The 16,418-nt window shown below is 41.0% G+C and overlaps 1 protein-coding gene across 3 annotated transcripts in view; it reads right to left on the bottom strand.

Moving 5' to 3' along the window:
* The window catches only part of slc8a1b (solute carrier family 8 member 1b), a 331,344-nt gene that overhangs the window by 27,005 nt on the left and 287,921 nt on the right, over nucleotides 1-16,418 (bottom strand). For all 3 annotated transcript variants that reach the window (XM_061965914.2, XM_061965907.2, XM_061965923.2), the window contains exon 7: nucleotides 15,702-15,801. In XM_061965914.2, the coding sequence (XP_061821898.1) occupies nucleotides 15,702-15,801 (100 nt within the window). The remainder of the gene's footprint in view (nucleotides 1-15,701; nucleotides 15,802-16,418) is intronic.

Genomic DNA, 16,418 nt, shown 5'->3' on the forward strand with positions numbered 1-16,418 from the left:
ATCCAAAATGGCCGGTTCCGTCTCGTCGAAGTCATCGGGAGTCAGTGTCGCTGTTGTTCTGTGAATCCTGCCTTCCGGAAAGCTCGGACCACAGTTGTGACCGAAATATCTGCCCAGGCATTTACGATCCACTGGCAAATGTTGGCGTATGTCGTCCGGAGCTGTCTGCCCGTCTTAGTGAAGGTGTGTTCGCCTTCGGAGCTGTGTGAAAAAAGCCACCCGGCCTCTTCGCGTAAACTTCCCTTAACCACTCGCTCATCTTTTCTTCATCCATCCATCCCTTCGAGTTAGCTTTTATGATGACGCCGGCTGGAAAGGTCTCTTTTGGCAAGGTCTTCCTTTTGAATATCACCATGGGTGGAAGTTAGCATGGCAAGCTAGAACCACAGTGAAGGATGACTTCTCATTCCCTGTGGTGCGAATATTCACCGTACGTGCTCCCGTTCCACAGTGCGGATCACAGGAATATCAGTTGCTGTGAAATACGGTAGTAATCCGTGTGCGGATGGAGAGATTGCGTCTTTTTATGAACCGGATCCTTGTCCTTTGTAGGAGCCATTTTGTGGTCTTTACAGATGTAAACAGGAAATGAAACGTACGGTGATATCCGCGCGTTTTTTCTTCTTCTTCCGGGGGCGGGTGGTTGCTTAAAGCGCTTCCTGTTCTATGGGGGCGGGTGCTTTCCTTGGCGGTTGCTTGCGTAGAAGAAGAAGCGCTTCCTGTTCTACCGGGAAAAAAGATGGCGGCTGTTTACCGAAGTTGCGAGATCGAAACTTTATGAAAATTAATCGTAATAAAGCGCACCGGGTTATAAGGCGCACTGTTAGCTTTTGAGAAAATTTGTGGTTTTTAGGTGCGCCTTATAGTGCGGAAAATACGGTATTTTAATAATTAAATATGGTCATTTTAAATGAATTATTATGATAATTTAAAATTAATTATTTAAAATATGTTTATTTTAATGTATAATTCTAATGCCTGGATGTAATAAGGAGTCAGAAAAAATACAAATAAAAATACAATTAATTTTGATGTTTTTAGCAAAATATAGTAAAAATGTATTTCTTTTTTCTTTTTTTTAAATTAATAAATATATTTATTTGTAGGTAAGATAAACATAATAATACAATTTATCTCTTGTCTGGATGATTTAGTTCTTGTCACCCTGTTGTCCTCCCGTCGTGAAAAAAGGATGTCCTCATTCAGGTCCGCATGGAGCTGGAGGGGGCGTGGCCTCCAGCTCCGGCTGAAAATCGGGAGATTTTCGGGAGAATATTTGTCCCGGGAGGTTTTCGGGAGAGGCGCTGAATTTCGGGAGTCTCCCGGAAAATTCGGGAGGGTTGGCAAGTATGTAATCCGGTGCGCTTTATAGTGCGGAAAATACGGTACATGAAAAATTGTGCTTGATATTTGGATGGAAAAAAATACAACTCTGTTAAACGGCACACCTGGCTCCTGTGACGTGATATCCGTGGAACATGTAGGGATCGACTTCCACAATATATTATTAATAATGCCAAAATGTGTTATTGTGTCATTGAAAATGAAAATAAATGTATGATTGAACTGATTAAATCCTTTCTGTTTGTTGAGTAAAAACACTGGACACAAGTCACACAGCTGACGATTGCACTCTTAGCAGGACGCTCCAAATTAAGCATGAACTTTAATGTGCTTAAAAATAAACGTTTCCCTTTTTCAGGGTGAGAACACGACGCTAATCATCTCATTAAGCTGGGACGTGTGAGCGAGGAGAAGGTCAGCGCAGAGAGAGACGCCCCTCAGTACCGCTGCAGTACGTGTTAATTGGAAAAGCGGCCGTCCGCCGGGATTCACAGCGTGGGTGTGACAATGTTGTCTGATCGGGTGCGACTGCGCTGTTTTTAATAGTGGGCTTTTATTGTGAAATTAGCACCATCAAGCTGTGGCGATGCTTTTAATCAGAGTGGTTCAATTTTGGTCCATTAATGAGGTGAGAGGTCAGTCCGTTGACACTGAACCCACCCAAACGGACCTTGCTTTATGCCCTTGGAGCTTCCCTTAAGTTAAGTTAAAGTTTATCGATATAGTATTAAGTTAAGTTAAAGGTTATCGATAGAGCCCACATAATTTGGGAATGGCGCCTTTAAAGTTAAAGTTAAAGTACCAATGATTGTCACACACACACTAGGTGTGGTGAAATTTGTCCTCTGCATTTGACCCATCCCCTTTGATCACGCCCTGGGAGGTGAGGGGAGCAGTGGGCAGCAGCGGTGCCGCGCCCGGGAATCATTTTTGGTGATTTAACCCCCAATTCCAACCCTTGATGCTGAGTACCAAGCAGGGAGGTAATGGTAACATGTTTATAGTCTTTGGTATGACTCGGCCGGGGTTTGAACTCACAACCTGCCGATCTCAGGGCGGACACTCTAACCACTAGGCCAGTGAGTAGGCCTAGTGGTTAAGCTGTGTTTCTTAACCATAGGCCGCCAAAAAATATCAGAAAGTTTCTCAAACAGATAGCTAAATATTAATAACCACACAACATTGATGCTGTCACAACTACAACTCTTGCTGGCCTACGACCTTTGACCTACTCAGTGGCCTAGTGGTTAGAGTGTCCGCCCTGAGTTCAAACCCCGGCTGAGTCATACCAAAGACTATAAAAATGGGAGCCATTACCTCCCTGCTTGGCACTCAGCATCAAGGGTTGGAATTGGGGGTTAAATCACAAGAAATGACACCCCTCACTGCTCCCCTCACCTCCCAGGGAGTGATCAAGGGTGATGGGTCAAATGCAGAGAATCATTTGCCCGCACCTAGTGCGTGTGTGACAATCATTGGTACTTTAACTTTAACTTTAAAGACGCCATTCCCAAATTATGTGGGCTCTATCGACAACCTCACTTACGATTTTAACGATGCCCTGCCTTTGATAGTATAAAAGGCCACTAAAAGGCGTACTCCCTGGTTTAAAGAAGAAACCAGAGCTGTTAAACTATCATGTAGAACAGACCTGGACAAAATAAGGCCCGCGGCCCATTAAGATTTTCAATCCGTCCCGCAGGACGTTCTACATCATTTTTTAAGACCTTTAACATGCTGTTTTTACATATACCGTATTTTTCGGACTATAAGTCACAGTTTTTTTCATAGTTTGGCCGGGGGTGCGACTTATACTTAGGAGCGACTTATGTGTGAAATTATTAACACATTACCGTAAAATATCAAATAATATTATTTAGCTCATTCACGTAAGAGACTAGACGTATAAGATTTCATGGGATTTAGCGATTAGGAGTGACAGATTGTTTGGTAAACGTATAGCATGTTCTATATGTTATAGTTATTTGAATGATTCTTACCATAATATGTTACATTAACATACCAGGCACGTTGTCAGTTGGTTATTTATGCCTCATATAACGTACACTTATTCAGCCTGTTGTTCACTATTCTTTATTTATTTTAAATTGCCTTTCAAATGTCTATTCTTGGTGTTGGGTTTTATCAAATAAATTTCCCCCCAAAAATGCGACTTATACTCCAGTGCGACTTATACATGTTTTTTTCCTTCTTTATTATGCATTTTCGGCCGGTGCGACTTATACTCCAGAGCGACTTATACTCCGAAAAATACGGTACCGTAAGTCTTAAACTATAGAAAGTACAAACCCCGTTTCCATATGAGTTGGGAAATTGTGTTAGATGTAAATATAAACAGAATACAATGATTTGCAAATAATTTTCAACCCATATTCAGTTGAATATGCTACAAAGACAACATATTTGATGTCCAAACTGATAAACTTTTTTGTTTTTGCAAATAATCATTAACTTTAGAATTTGATGCCAGCAACACGTGACAAAGAAGTTGGGAAAGGTGGCAATAAATACTGATAAAGTTGAGGAATGTTCATCAAACACTTATTTGGAACATCCCACAGGTGTGCAGGCTAATTGGGAACAGGTGGGTGCCATGATTGGGTATAAAAACAGCTTCCCAAAAAATGCTCAGTCTCTCACAAGAAAGGATGGGGCGAGGTACACCCCTTTGTCCACAACTGCGTGGGCAAATAGTCAAACAGTTTAAGAACAACGTTTCTCAAAGTGCAATTGCAAGAAATTTAGGGATTTCAACATCTACGGTCCATAATATCATCAAAAGGTTCAGAGAATCTGGAGAAATCACTCCACGTAAGCGGCATGGCCGGAAACCAACATTGAATGACCGTGACCTTCGATCCCTCAAAAACTGACATCAATCTCTAAAGGATATCACCACATGGGCTCAGGAACACTTCAGAAAACCACTGTCACTAAATACAGTTTGTCGCTACATCTGTAAGTGCAAATTAAAGCTCTACTATGCAAAGCGAAAGCCATTTATCAACAACATCCAGAAATGCCGCCGGCTTCTCTGGGCCCGAGATCATCTAAGATGGACTCATGCAAAGTGGAAAAGTGTTCTGTGGTCTGACGAGTCCACATTTCAAATAGTTTTTGGAAATATTCGACATCATGTCATCCGGACCAAAGGGGAAGCGAACCATCCAGACTGTTATCGACGCAAAGTTGAAAAGCCAGCATCTGTGATAGTATGGGGGTGCATTAGTGCCCAAGGCATGGGTAACTTACACATCTGTGAAGGCACCATTAATGCTGAAAGGTACATACATGTTTTGGAACAACATATGCTGCCATCTAAGCGCCGTCTTTTTCATGGACGCCCCTACTTATTTCAGCAAGACAATGCCAAGCCACATTCAGCACGTGTTACAACAGCGTGGCTTCGTAAAAAAAGAGTGCGGGTACTTTCCTGGGCCGCCTGCAGTCCAGACCTGTCTCCCATCGAAAATGTGTGGCACATTATGAAGCGTAAAATACGACAGCGGAGACCCCGGACTGTTGAACGACTGAAGCTCTACATAAAACAAGAATGGGAAAGAATTCCACTTTCAAAGCTTCAACAATTAGTTTCCTCAGTTCCCAATCGTTTATTGAGTGTTGTTAAAAGAAAAGGTGATGTAACACAGTGGTGAACATGCCCTTTCCCAACTACTTTGGCACGTGTCGCTGGCATCAAATTCTAAGTTAATTATTATTTGCAAAAAAAAAATAAAGTTTATGAGTTTGAACATCAAATATGTTGTCTTTGTAGTGCATTCAATTGAATATGGGTTGAAAAGGATTTGCAAATCATTGTATTCCGTTTATATTTACATCTAACACAATTTTCCAACTCATATGGAAACAGGGTTTGTATTTTAATGGTTGAAATCTGCACTTTTGGGTGTTATAGGAGGTATTACGGTAATCTACGTCACAGCAGCTCAGACCAGGAACAAAAAAGAGTGGGCGGGGTTTGTTTCCAAAACGTGTGTGTCAGAAGAAGATGCGGAAGCAGATTTTTCCAACAAAGTTCTGCATAAAAGTGATGATATATCATATTGTTGGTGTTTATTACACTTTCATATTTTGCTGTTTGTTAAATTTTTGCTGTGCTTTGCTTGATTGTAAAAGATACACAACTATCGAGGAGCTGGTCTGAGAAGTAAAAGAGGAGCGATGTTCATATGTTGTTAATATTCAGTTTTTTATTGTTCATAGTTAATATTGTAAAATTTTAAATTAAAAGCACAGACTCCGCACACTGTGCTCTTATATTAAACATCTCTCAAATGCATATGCCAGATATTTAAAGTTGTTTTTTTAAAGTAACGTATTAATTACTTTCCCTCGTAATTATTTATATTTATTAAAGAGTAATTTCGTTAGTAATTCAATTACTTTTTTGGTAACATAACGAGTAACTATAATTACTTACTTTTTAAAATGAATTTTCAGAACACTATATATATATATATATATATATATATATATATATATATATACATAAGCGGTATTCTGCGCTTTTAAACAACTGTGCATTGAATCTCCGAAAAATGCAATAATGAATTATTTTGACACGCTTTAGGATGTTGTACAGTTGTGTTGTTAAAAGAGTGATTTGTGTGTAGCAGACTTCCATCAACTCCACACTCACTTCCCAGGACAGAAGATGAAGCCGGTGGCGGAGTTCCGTGTCAGCTTTCAGGTGAGCGCGTACGAAATAGAACAACACTGCAGGATTGTTGGCAGGCGGCAAGACGTGCACCACACTCTGAATCCCAAGTAGAAGTAACCCAGCAGGCACAAGACATTGAAACAACGTTGAGAACTTGTTGAATTAGGTCCTGACGTTGAGCAACTCAATCCGAACATTGGAAAAACATGCTTTTTGATGACGTTTAATCAATGTTGACGTTGATTCGACTAATGAAATTTGGTCATTTCCCAACCAATATTGTACAACACAAATACAACGTTGAAACAACATACTTTTTGACAACGTTTAATCAATGTTGGGTTCTGACGTTGTTTCGACTATTGAATTTTGGTCATTTTCCAACCAATATTCTACCATTCAAACATAACGTTGAGACAACATGCTTTTTGACAACATTTATTCAATGTCAGGTTGTGACGATGATTTGACCATTGAATGTTGGTCATTTCCCAAACAATATTCTACACGAATACAACGTTGAAACAACATGCTTTTTGACAACGTTTAATCAATTTTGGGGTCTGACGTTGATTCAACCATTGAATTTTGGTCATTTCCCAACCAATATTCTACAACATGAACACAACGTTGAAACAACATGCTTTTTGACAATGCTTATTCAATGTCAGGTTGTGACGTCATTGATTCGACCATTGAAATTTGGTAATTTCCCAACCAATATTCCACAACACAAATACAACGTTGAAACAACATACTTTTTGACAACGTTTATTCAATGTCAGGTTGTGACGATGATTTGACCATTGAATGTTGGTCATTTCCCAAACAATATTCTACACGAATACAACGTTGAAACAACATGCTTTTTGACAACGTTTAATCAATTTTGGGGTCTGACGTTGATTCGACCATTGAATTTTGGTCATTTCCCAACCAATATTCTACAACACGAACACAACGTTGAAACAACATGCTTTTTGGTAAATGGTAAATGGGTCGTACTTGTATAGCGCTTTTCTACCTTTTTTTTTAAGGAACTCAAAGCGCTTTGACACTATTTTCCACATTCACCCATTCACACACACACACATTCACACACTGATGGCGGGAGCTGCCATGCACGGCGCTAACCGGGCCCATCAGGAGCAAGGGTGAAGTGTCTTGCTCAAGGACACAACGGACGTGACTAGGATGGTAGAAGGTGGGGATTGAACCAGCAACCCTCAGATTGCTGGCACGGCCACTCTCCCAACTTCGCCACGCCGTCCCCATTTTTGACAATACTTATTCAATGTCAGGTTGTGACGATGATTTGACCATTGAATTTTGGTTATTTCCCAACCAATATTCTACAACACGAACACAACGTTGAAACAACATGCTTTTTGACAATGCTTATTCAATATCAGGTTGTGACGATTATTTGATCATTGAATTTTGGTCATTTCCCAACCAATATTCTACAACACGAACACAACGTTGAAACAACATGCTTTTTGATAATGCTTATTCAATATCAGGTTGTGACGATGATTTGATCATTGAATTTTGGTAATTTCCCAACCAATATTCTACAACACGAATACAACGTTCAAACAAAATGCTTTTTGACAACGTTTATTCAATGTCAGTTTGTGACGATGATTTGACCATTGAAATTTGGTCATTTCCCAACGAATAGTCTACAACACGAACACAATGTTGAAACAACATGCGTTTTGATGACGTTTATTCAATATCAGGTTGTGACGATGATTTGATCATTGAATTTTGGTCATTTCCCAACCAATATTCTATAGCACAAACACAACGTTGAAACAACATGCTTTTCGACAACATGTAATCAATGTCAGGTTGTGATGTTGATTTGACCATTGAAGTTTGGTCATTTCCCAACCAATATTCTACAACACAAATACAACGTTGAAACAACTTGCTTTTTGACAAAATGTAATCAATGTCAAGTTGTGATGTTGATTTGAACATTGAATTTTGGTCATTTCCCAAACAATTTTTCTACAAAACGAATACAACGTTGAAACAACATGCTTTTTGACGACATTTATTCAATGTCAGGTTGTGACGTCATTGATTTGACCATTGAATTCTCGTCATTTTCCAACTAATATTCAACAAAACGAATACAACGTTGAAACAACATGCTTTTTGACAATGCTTATTCAATATCAGGTTGTGACGTCATTGATTTGACCTTTGAATTTTGGTTATTTCCCAACCAATATTCTGCAGCACAAACACAACGTTGAAACAACATGCTTTATGACAACATTTATTCAATGTAAGGTTGTGACATCATTGATTTGACCTTTGAATTTTGGTCATTTCCCAACTAATATTCAACAAAACGAATACAATGTTGAAACAACATGCTTTTTGACGACATTTATTCAATGTTGGGTTGTGACATCATTGATTTGACCATTGAATTTTGGTCATTTCCCAACCAATTTTCTACAAAACGAATACAACCTTGAAACAACATGCTTTTTGACAACATTTATTCAATGTCAGGTTGTGGCGTCATTGATTTGACTATTGAATTTTGGTCATTTCCCAACCAATATTCAACAAAACAAATACAACGTTGAAACAACATGCTTTTTGACGACATTTATTCAATGTCAGGTTGTGACATCATTGATTTGACCATTGAATTCTCGTCATTTTCCAACTAATATTCTACAAAACGAATACAACGTTGAAATAACATGCTTTTTGACAACATTTATTCAATGTCAGGTTGTGATGTCATTGATTTGACCTTTGAATTTTGGTTATTTCCCAACCAATATTCTACAGCACAAACACAACGTTGAAACAACATGCTTTATGACAACATTTATCCAATGTCAGGTTGTGACGTCATTGATTTGACCTTTGAATTTTGGTCATTTCCCAACTAATATTCAACAAAACGAATACAACGTTGAAACAACATACTTTTTGACGACGTTTAATCAATGTCGTGTTGTGATGTTGATTTGACCATTGAATTTTGGTCATTTCCCAACCAATATTCAACAAAACGAATACAACGTTGAAACAACATGCTTTTTGACAACATTAATTCAATGTCAGGTTGTGACGTCATTGATTTGACTATTGAATTTTGGTCATTTCCCAACCAATATTCTACAAAACGAATACAACGTTGAAACAACATGCTTTTTGACGACGTTTATTCAATGTCAGGTTGTGACGTCATTGATTTGACCATTGAATTTTGGTCATTTCCCAACCAACAACGTGGATCCCACGTTAGCCACCAACGTTGTCTCAATTTACAAATACAACGATTTTGCAACGTTGTTTCAAAGGACATGTACGTAAAATCAACGTTGTATCAATGTCTTGTGCCGGCTGGGAAGAAGCACACTCCCTTAGCATGCATGCACTGACGACACAAACAAACACTTTGGTGCCACTTTTATGAATGGTTACATTCAGAGAAAGCAACTGAGCACCCTTTTGACGTCTAATTATACACGTTTTTGACGTTCGTTATCGACTAATCTTAAATCGGTTATTTGTCAATCTGAATTGCTAATTTTGTGTTTGGCAGCTTGGATTCGACGAGGGCTTCTTGTAACTGTATGACAGCCCAATGAGTGTGTGTGTGTGACATGCTCATGTTTTTATTCATGTCTTGTCAGCCTGTCAGCTGGCCCACCGTAGAGAGGCTGTCATTAACTCGAGGGTCGCTTCTACGGTAAACAAACGAACCGTCCATCGTTAGGCGCAGCGTGTCAATCACTCAGGGGGTCAACAAATCCTATTAACATCAGGTCCTGCGTGGAACCTCCTCACACACGTGTCCGCTCATGTGCCCGACTGGATGTCATCAGAGGGAACCATGCGGACGATCAAACACTCATTGGCCTTTCATCAAATAGTCAATATTTACCTTCGACAGCCATTTGAATGAAGTACCATAGTTATCGATACAGGCAGTACTTACAAGGGATGCTCCAAATATCTAATCACAACCAAATTTTAATTTTTTCCAATTCTAAAGGGATTAATAATTTTTGAGGATTGATTTAAAAAAATAAAAAGGATTATTATTACTTTTTTATTTTTTTATTTTTTTTAAATAATCAATTTAAGAAGGGGGCAGCACGGTGAGAGAGGGGTTAGTGCATCTGCCTCACAATATGAAGGTCCTGAGTAGTCTTGGGTTCAATCCCGGGCTCGGGATCTTTCTGTGTATAGTTTGCATGTCCTCCCCGTGACTGCGTGGGTTCCCTCCGGGTACTCCGGCTTCCTCCCACCTCCAAAAACATGCACCTGGGGATAGGTTGATTGGCAACACTAAATTGGCCCTAGTGTGTGGATGTGAGTGTGAATGTTGTCTGTCTATCTGTGTTGGCCCTGCGATGAGGTGGCGACTTGTCCAGGGTGTACCCCGCCTTCTGCCCGATTGTAGCTGAGATAGGCTCCAGCGCCCCCCGCGACCCCAAAGGGAATAAGCGGTAGAAAATGGATGGATGGAATTTAAGAAGGGGAACCGGAGGGTGTGTTCTAACTATCGTGGGATCACACTCCTCAGCCTTCCCGGTAAGGTCTATTCAGGTGTACTGGAGAGGAGGCTACGCCGGATAGTCGAACCTCGGATTCAGGAGGATCAGTGTGGTTTTCGTCCTGGTCGTGGAACTGTGGACCAGCTCTATACTCTCGGCAGGGTCCTTGAGGGTGCATGGGAGTTTGCCCAACCAGTCTACATGTGCTTTGTGGACTTGGAGAAGGCTCGGGAAGTCCTGTGGGGAGTGCTCAGAGAGTATGGGGTAACGGACTGTCTGATTGTGGCGGTCCGCTCCCTGTATGATCAGTGTCAGAGCTTGGTCCGCATTGCCGGCAGTAAGTCGGACCCGTTTCCAGTGAGGGTTGGACTCCGCCAAGGCTGCCCTTTGTCACCGATTCTGTTCATAACCTTTATGGACGGAATTTCTAGGCGCAGTCAGGACGTTGAGGGGATCTGGTTTGGTGGCTGCAGGATTAGGTCTCTGCTATTTGCAGATGATGTGGTCCTGATGGCTTCATCTGGCCAAGATCTTCAGCTCTCACTGGATCGGCTCGCAGCCGAGTGTGAAGCGACTGGGATGGGAATCAGCACCTCCAAGTCTGAGTCCATGGTTCTCTCCCGGAAAAGGGTGGAGTGCCATCTCCGGGTTGGGGAGGAGATCTTGCCCCAAGTGGGGGACTTCAAGTACCTCGGAGTCTTGTTCACGAGTGGGGGAAGAGTGGATCGTGAGATCGACAGGCGGCGTCTTCAGTAATGCGGACGCTGTATCGATCCGTTGTGGTGAAGAAGGAGCTGAGCCGGAAGGCAAAGCTCTCGATTTACCGGTCGATCTACGTTCCCATCCTCACCTATTGTCATGAGCTTTGGGTCATGACCGAAAGGACAAGATCAAGGGTACAAGCGGCCGAAATGAGTTTCCTCCGCCGGGTGGCGGGGCTCTCCCTTAGAGATAGGGTGAGAAGCTCTGTCATCCGAGGGGAGCTCAAAGTAAAGCCGCTGCTCCTCCACATCGAGAGGAGCCAGATGAAGTGGTTCGGGCATCTGGTCAGGATGCCACCCGAACGCCTCCCTAGGAAGGTGTTTCGGGCACGTCCGACCGGTAGGAGGCTACGAGGAAGACCCAGGACACGCTGGGAAGACTATCTCTCCCGGCTGGCCTGGGAACGCCTCGGGATCCCCCGGGAGGAGCTGGACGAAGTGGCTGGGGAGAGGGAAGTCTGGGCTTCCCTGCTTAAGCTTGGATAAGCGGAGGAAGATGGATGGATGGATGGATGAATTAAATCCAGTCAACAACTATTATTGATATTATTATTATTAGTATTGATCCTGTTGCCTTATACATTTTTGGTTTTCCTTTTTTTTTTGGTATTGTTTTTGTACGTCTTCTCAATTGTTTTATAAACGTATATCCTAAGTAGGGTTGTACGGTATACCGATATTAGTATAGTACTGCCATACTAATGAATCATATTCGGTACTATACCGCCTATAAAAGTACCTGTATTTACTTTCAATATGTTACTGCATATGTCAGCAGACTAAATTAGGAGCCTTTGTTTGCTTACTTACTACTAAAACACAAGTTGTCTTGTATGTTCAGTATTTTATTTAAGGACAAACTTGCAATATGAAAATATGTTTAATGTACCGTAAGATTTTTTGTTAAAATTGTCACGGCCCGAGCGCACTCCAGTGCGCATTTATTTATGCGCTGCGCTGGGCGCACCTCCAAGAGGTTTTCAACAAATTGTTGTTAAAGTGAACAATTTATCTAAGAGTCTAACCGGCAGTGTCTGTGGAAGACTGAGGGGACCGAGGACGGACCCCTGTGGAGCCCCTTTCTTCATCTATCAGTATGCATGCAGAACAGCCGTGTGACTTTAATTGAGTCTGGGATTTCAGATTCTAGTCCAAGTTCCCTTTGTGATGTGTGGGCGCCAACAGGTGTTCGCCCGGCCATTACTCACCGGTCTCAATTACCAGAGCCGGGCCTCAGAGATAATTTCCCTGACCCGGCCCGGCGTGCCCGGGTTCGGCACACTTAGAGTTGCCAGGAAAAGTCATGTACCTCCGACATTGCGCTTAAGACCAACAATGAAGGAGCGACAACTTGAGATCCCATTGAAGTCAGAGCGGCTTGAATCGTTCCAAAAAATTCCGGGAATTCCGGGAATTCCCGGTTTTCCAAAGCCCTATTTTCACTTCTTCCTGGAAAGTTTTCACTGCCCACATTTTTCCACCGTTTTCGACCATCTCACATGACATCTTCAAAACATTCCTCTTAGTTGGGACAACAAATGTTCCTATTTTGTTTTCCCGTACAAATTCCCGGTTTTCCCGACATTACAGGAATTCCGAAATACCCATTCTCAATTCAAACTGTTGCTACGTCAACATTTTTCAACCGATTCTAAAAATTCCAACACCAAACCATTCACATCATCCAGGACAATTGTGCTATTATCAATATTTTCAACAATTCCCGGTTTTCCTGAAATCCCCAAATTTCCAGGAAATTCCCATTTCAAATAAATGGACACACTCACAGTTGTACAATGCCCAAAATTATAAAACTTTTGCGCCATTTTTTTTTATCCGATTCCGACCTTTCACCCATCCACACACACTACTCTTCTGATATATCGAATGCAAAACATGTTTTCCCTTTCCCAAAATTCCCACTTTTCCCAAAATGTCCAGGTATTTTCTCCCCAATACAAAATCCACTGCATATCCCAAATTTCTCATCCAATTTGAACCGTTCCACCATCCACACACCCCACTCACCTTGGGCAAATGTTTTCCAAGGTCAAAAAAATTCCATGATCTCCGGTTTTCCACAGCCCTATTTTCACCTCTTCCTGGAAAGTTTTTACAGTCCACATTTTTCCACCATTTCCGACCATCCGACCCAAAACATTCCTCTTAGTTGGGACAACAAATCTTCCTATTTATTTTCCGTACAAATTCCCGGTTTTCCGAAAATTGCAGGAATTCCAAAATACCCATTATCAACTCAAACTGTTACTCCGTCAACATTTTTCAACCGATTCTAAAAATTCCAACACCAACCCATTCATATCTTCCAGGACAATTGTGCTTGTATTTATATTTAGAAAAAATCCCGGTTTTCCCGAAATCCCCAAATGTCCAGGAAATTCCCATTTCATATGAATAGACATATTCATAGTTCTACAATGCCCAAAATTCTCAAACTTTTGCGCCATTTTTTTACGCGATTCCGACCTTTAAACCATCCGCACACACTACTCTTCTTATACATCGAATGCAAAACATGTTTCCTTTTCCCAAAATTCCCACTTTTCCCAAAATGTCCAGGTATTTTCTCCCCAATACAAAATCCACTGCATATCCCAAATTTCTCATCCGATTTGAACCGTTCCACCATCCACACACCCCACTCACCTTGGGCAAATATTTTCCAAGGTCCAAAAAATTCCAGGAATACTCGGTTTTGCAAAGCACCTTTTTTCACTTCCGTCCGGAACGTTTTCACAGTCCACATTTTTCCACCGTTTGCGACCATACCACCTTAAAAAATTCCTCTAAGTTGGGACAACAAATGTTGCTATTTTTGCCCCCCGTACAAATTCCCGGTTTTCCCGAAATTGCAGGAATTTCTCAATTCAAACTGTTACTACATCAACATTTTTCAACCGATTCCAAAAATTCCAATACCATTCCATTCATATCATCCAGGACAATTGTGCTTGTATCGATATTTAGAAAAATTCCCGGTTTTCCCAAAATCCCCAAATTTCCAGGAAATTCCCATTTCAAATGAATAGACATATTCATACTTCTACAATGCTCAAAATTCTCAAACTTTTGCGCCATTTTTTTACCCGATTCCGACCTTTAAACCATCCGCACACACTACTCTTCTGATATTTCGAACGCAAAACATGTTTCCCTTACCCAAAATTCCCCGGATTTCCCAGAATTTCCAGGTCTCTTCTCCCCAATACAAAATCTACTGCATATCCCACATTTCTCATCCGATTTGAACCGTTCCACCATCCACACACCCCACTCACCTGGGCAATCATTTTCCAAATTCAAAAAAATTCCAGGAATTCTCAGTTTTGCAAAGCACCTTTTTTCACCTCTGTCTGGAAAGTTTTCACAGTCCACATTTTTCCACCGTTTCCCACCATACCACCTTAAAACAATTCCTCTTAGTTGGGACAACAAATATTACTATTCTTTTTTTCCCCAGTACAAATTCCTGGTTTTCCCGAAATTGCAGGAATTTCTCAATTCAAACTGTTACTACATCAACATTTTTCAACCGATTCCAAAAATTCCAACACCAACCCATTCATATCATCCAGGACAATTGTGCTTGTATCGATATTTAGAAAAATTCACGGTTTTCCCGAAATCCCCAAATTTCCAGGAAATTCCCATTTCAAATGAATGGACATATTCATACTTCTACAATGCTCAAAATTCTCAAACTTTTTTGCGCCATTTTTTTAACCCGATTCCGACCTTTCACCCATCCGCACACACTACTCTTCTGATATATCGAACGCAAAACATGTTTCCCTTACCCAAAATTCCCCGTATTTCCCAGAATTTCCAGGTCTCTTCTCCCCAATACAAAATCTACTGCATCTCCCACACAGGACATTCACACGCAAATCATATTTTAACGTGATTATCTCTCATTTTGGTTAATCGCAGTACTTTTTATTTCATCAACTTTCTTACCTTTTATTGCACGTTTGTGTAACTGTGCCTCAAACACTGCACACATTACATGTAATATTTGCGATCTTGTTAGCAGCACAGCTTCATTACATTGAGATTGAAACATCAGTTACAGTGCGTGTCAGCGGGCTGAGCTCCTCGGAGGCGCAATAATCATTCCGTTAAGATGATTTCTCGGCTAACTCGCTGCCGGTTGCCGAGCAACAACACCCTAACAAGACTTGGGAAAGTTGCACCTCTTAAAGCCGACAGATTGTCTGACCTTTACATTCAGGCGGCAGCCTTTAACGAGCTGATTGCCTCAACCTTACCTTCCCGAAACTCCTCACTTTAATTATCAACACGTATCAAGCTACTGTGTTTAGTTCTCACCTGCGCTGACGGTGATGGCCTCGATGAACTGGTCTCTCCAGCTGTTGGTTCCTACCAGCAGAGCCAGGTTGGTCTTCTTTATCAGCTTGTCCACTGTGTTCTGTCACAGGAGGGAACAATGACAACCATCACACATGGCATAGTATAGCATTAATTATCCAGTTATGATTTTAGGATGAAGGACAAATGGGATAGTGGCTCACCGTAACCAGCATACGACAATATTCTAAAACATAATGGTAATAATAATGCTTTTCTGTGATCCTGCCGACCTTCCTTGTCCTTTTTTTAAGCATGTGTTTCCCAGCACACATGGCCTTGGCTGGTACCGTATTTTTCGGACTATAAGTCGCAGTTTTTTTCATAGTTTGGCCGGCCGGGGGTGCGACTTATACTCAGGAGCGACTTATGTGTGAAATTATTAACACATTACCGTAAAATATCAAATAATATTATTTAGCTCATTCGCGTAACAGACTAGACGTATAAGATTTCATGGGATTTAGCGATTAGGAGTGACAGATTGTTTGGTAAACGTATAGCATGTTCTATATGTTATAGTTATTTGAATGACTCTTACCATAATATGTTACGTTAACATACCAGGCACGTTCTTAGTTGGTTATTTATGCCTCATATAACGTACACTTATTCAGCCTGTTGTTCACTATTCTTTATTTATTTTAAATTGCCTTTCAAATGTCTATTCTTGGTGTT

Source organism: Nerophis lumbriciformis, linkage group LG02 (genome assembly GCF_033978685.3).
Source record: "Nerophis lumbriciformis linkage group LG02, RoL_Nlum_v2.1, whole genome shotgun sequence".
In the NCBI taxonomy this organism is placed as follows: domain Eukaryota; kingdom Metazoa; phylum Chordata; class Actinopteri; order Syngnathiformes; family Syngnathidae; genus Nerophis; species Nerophis lumbriciformis.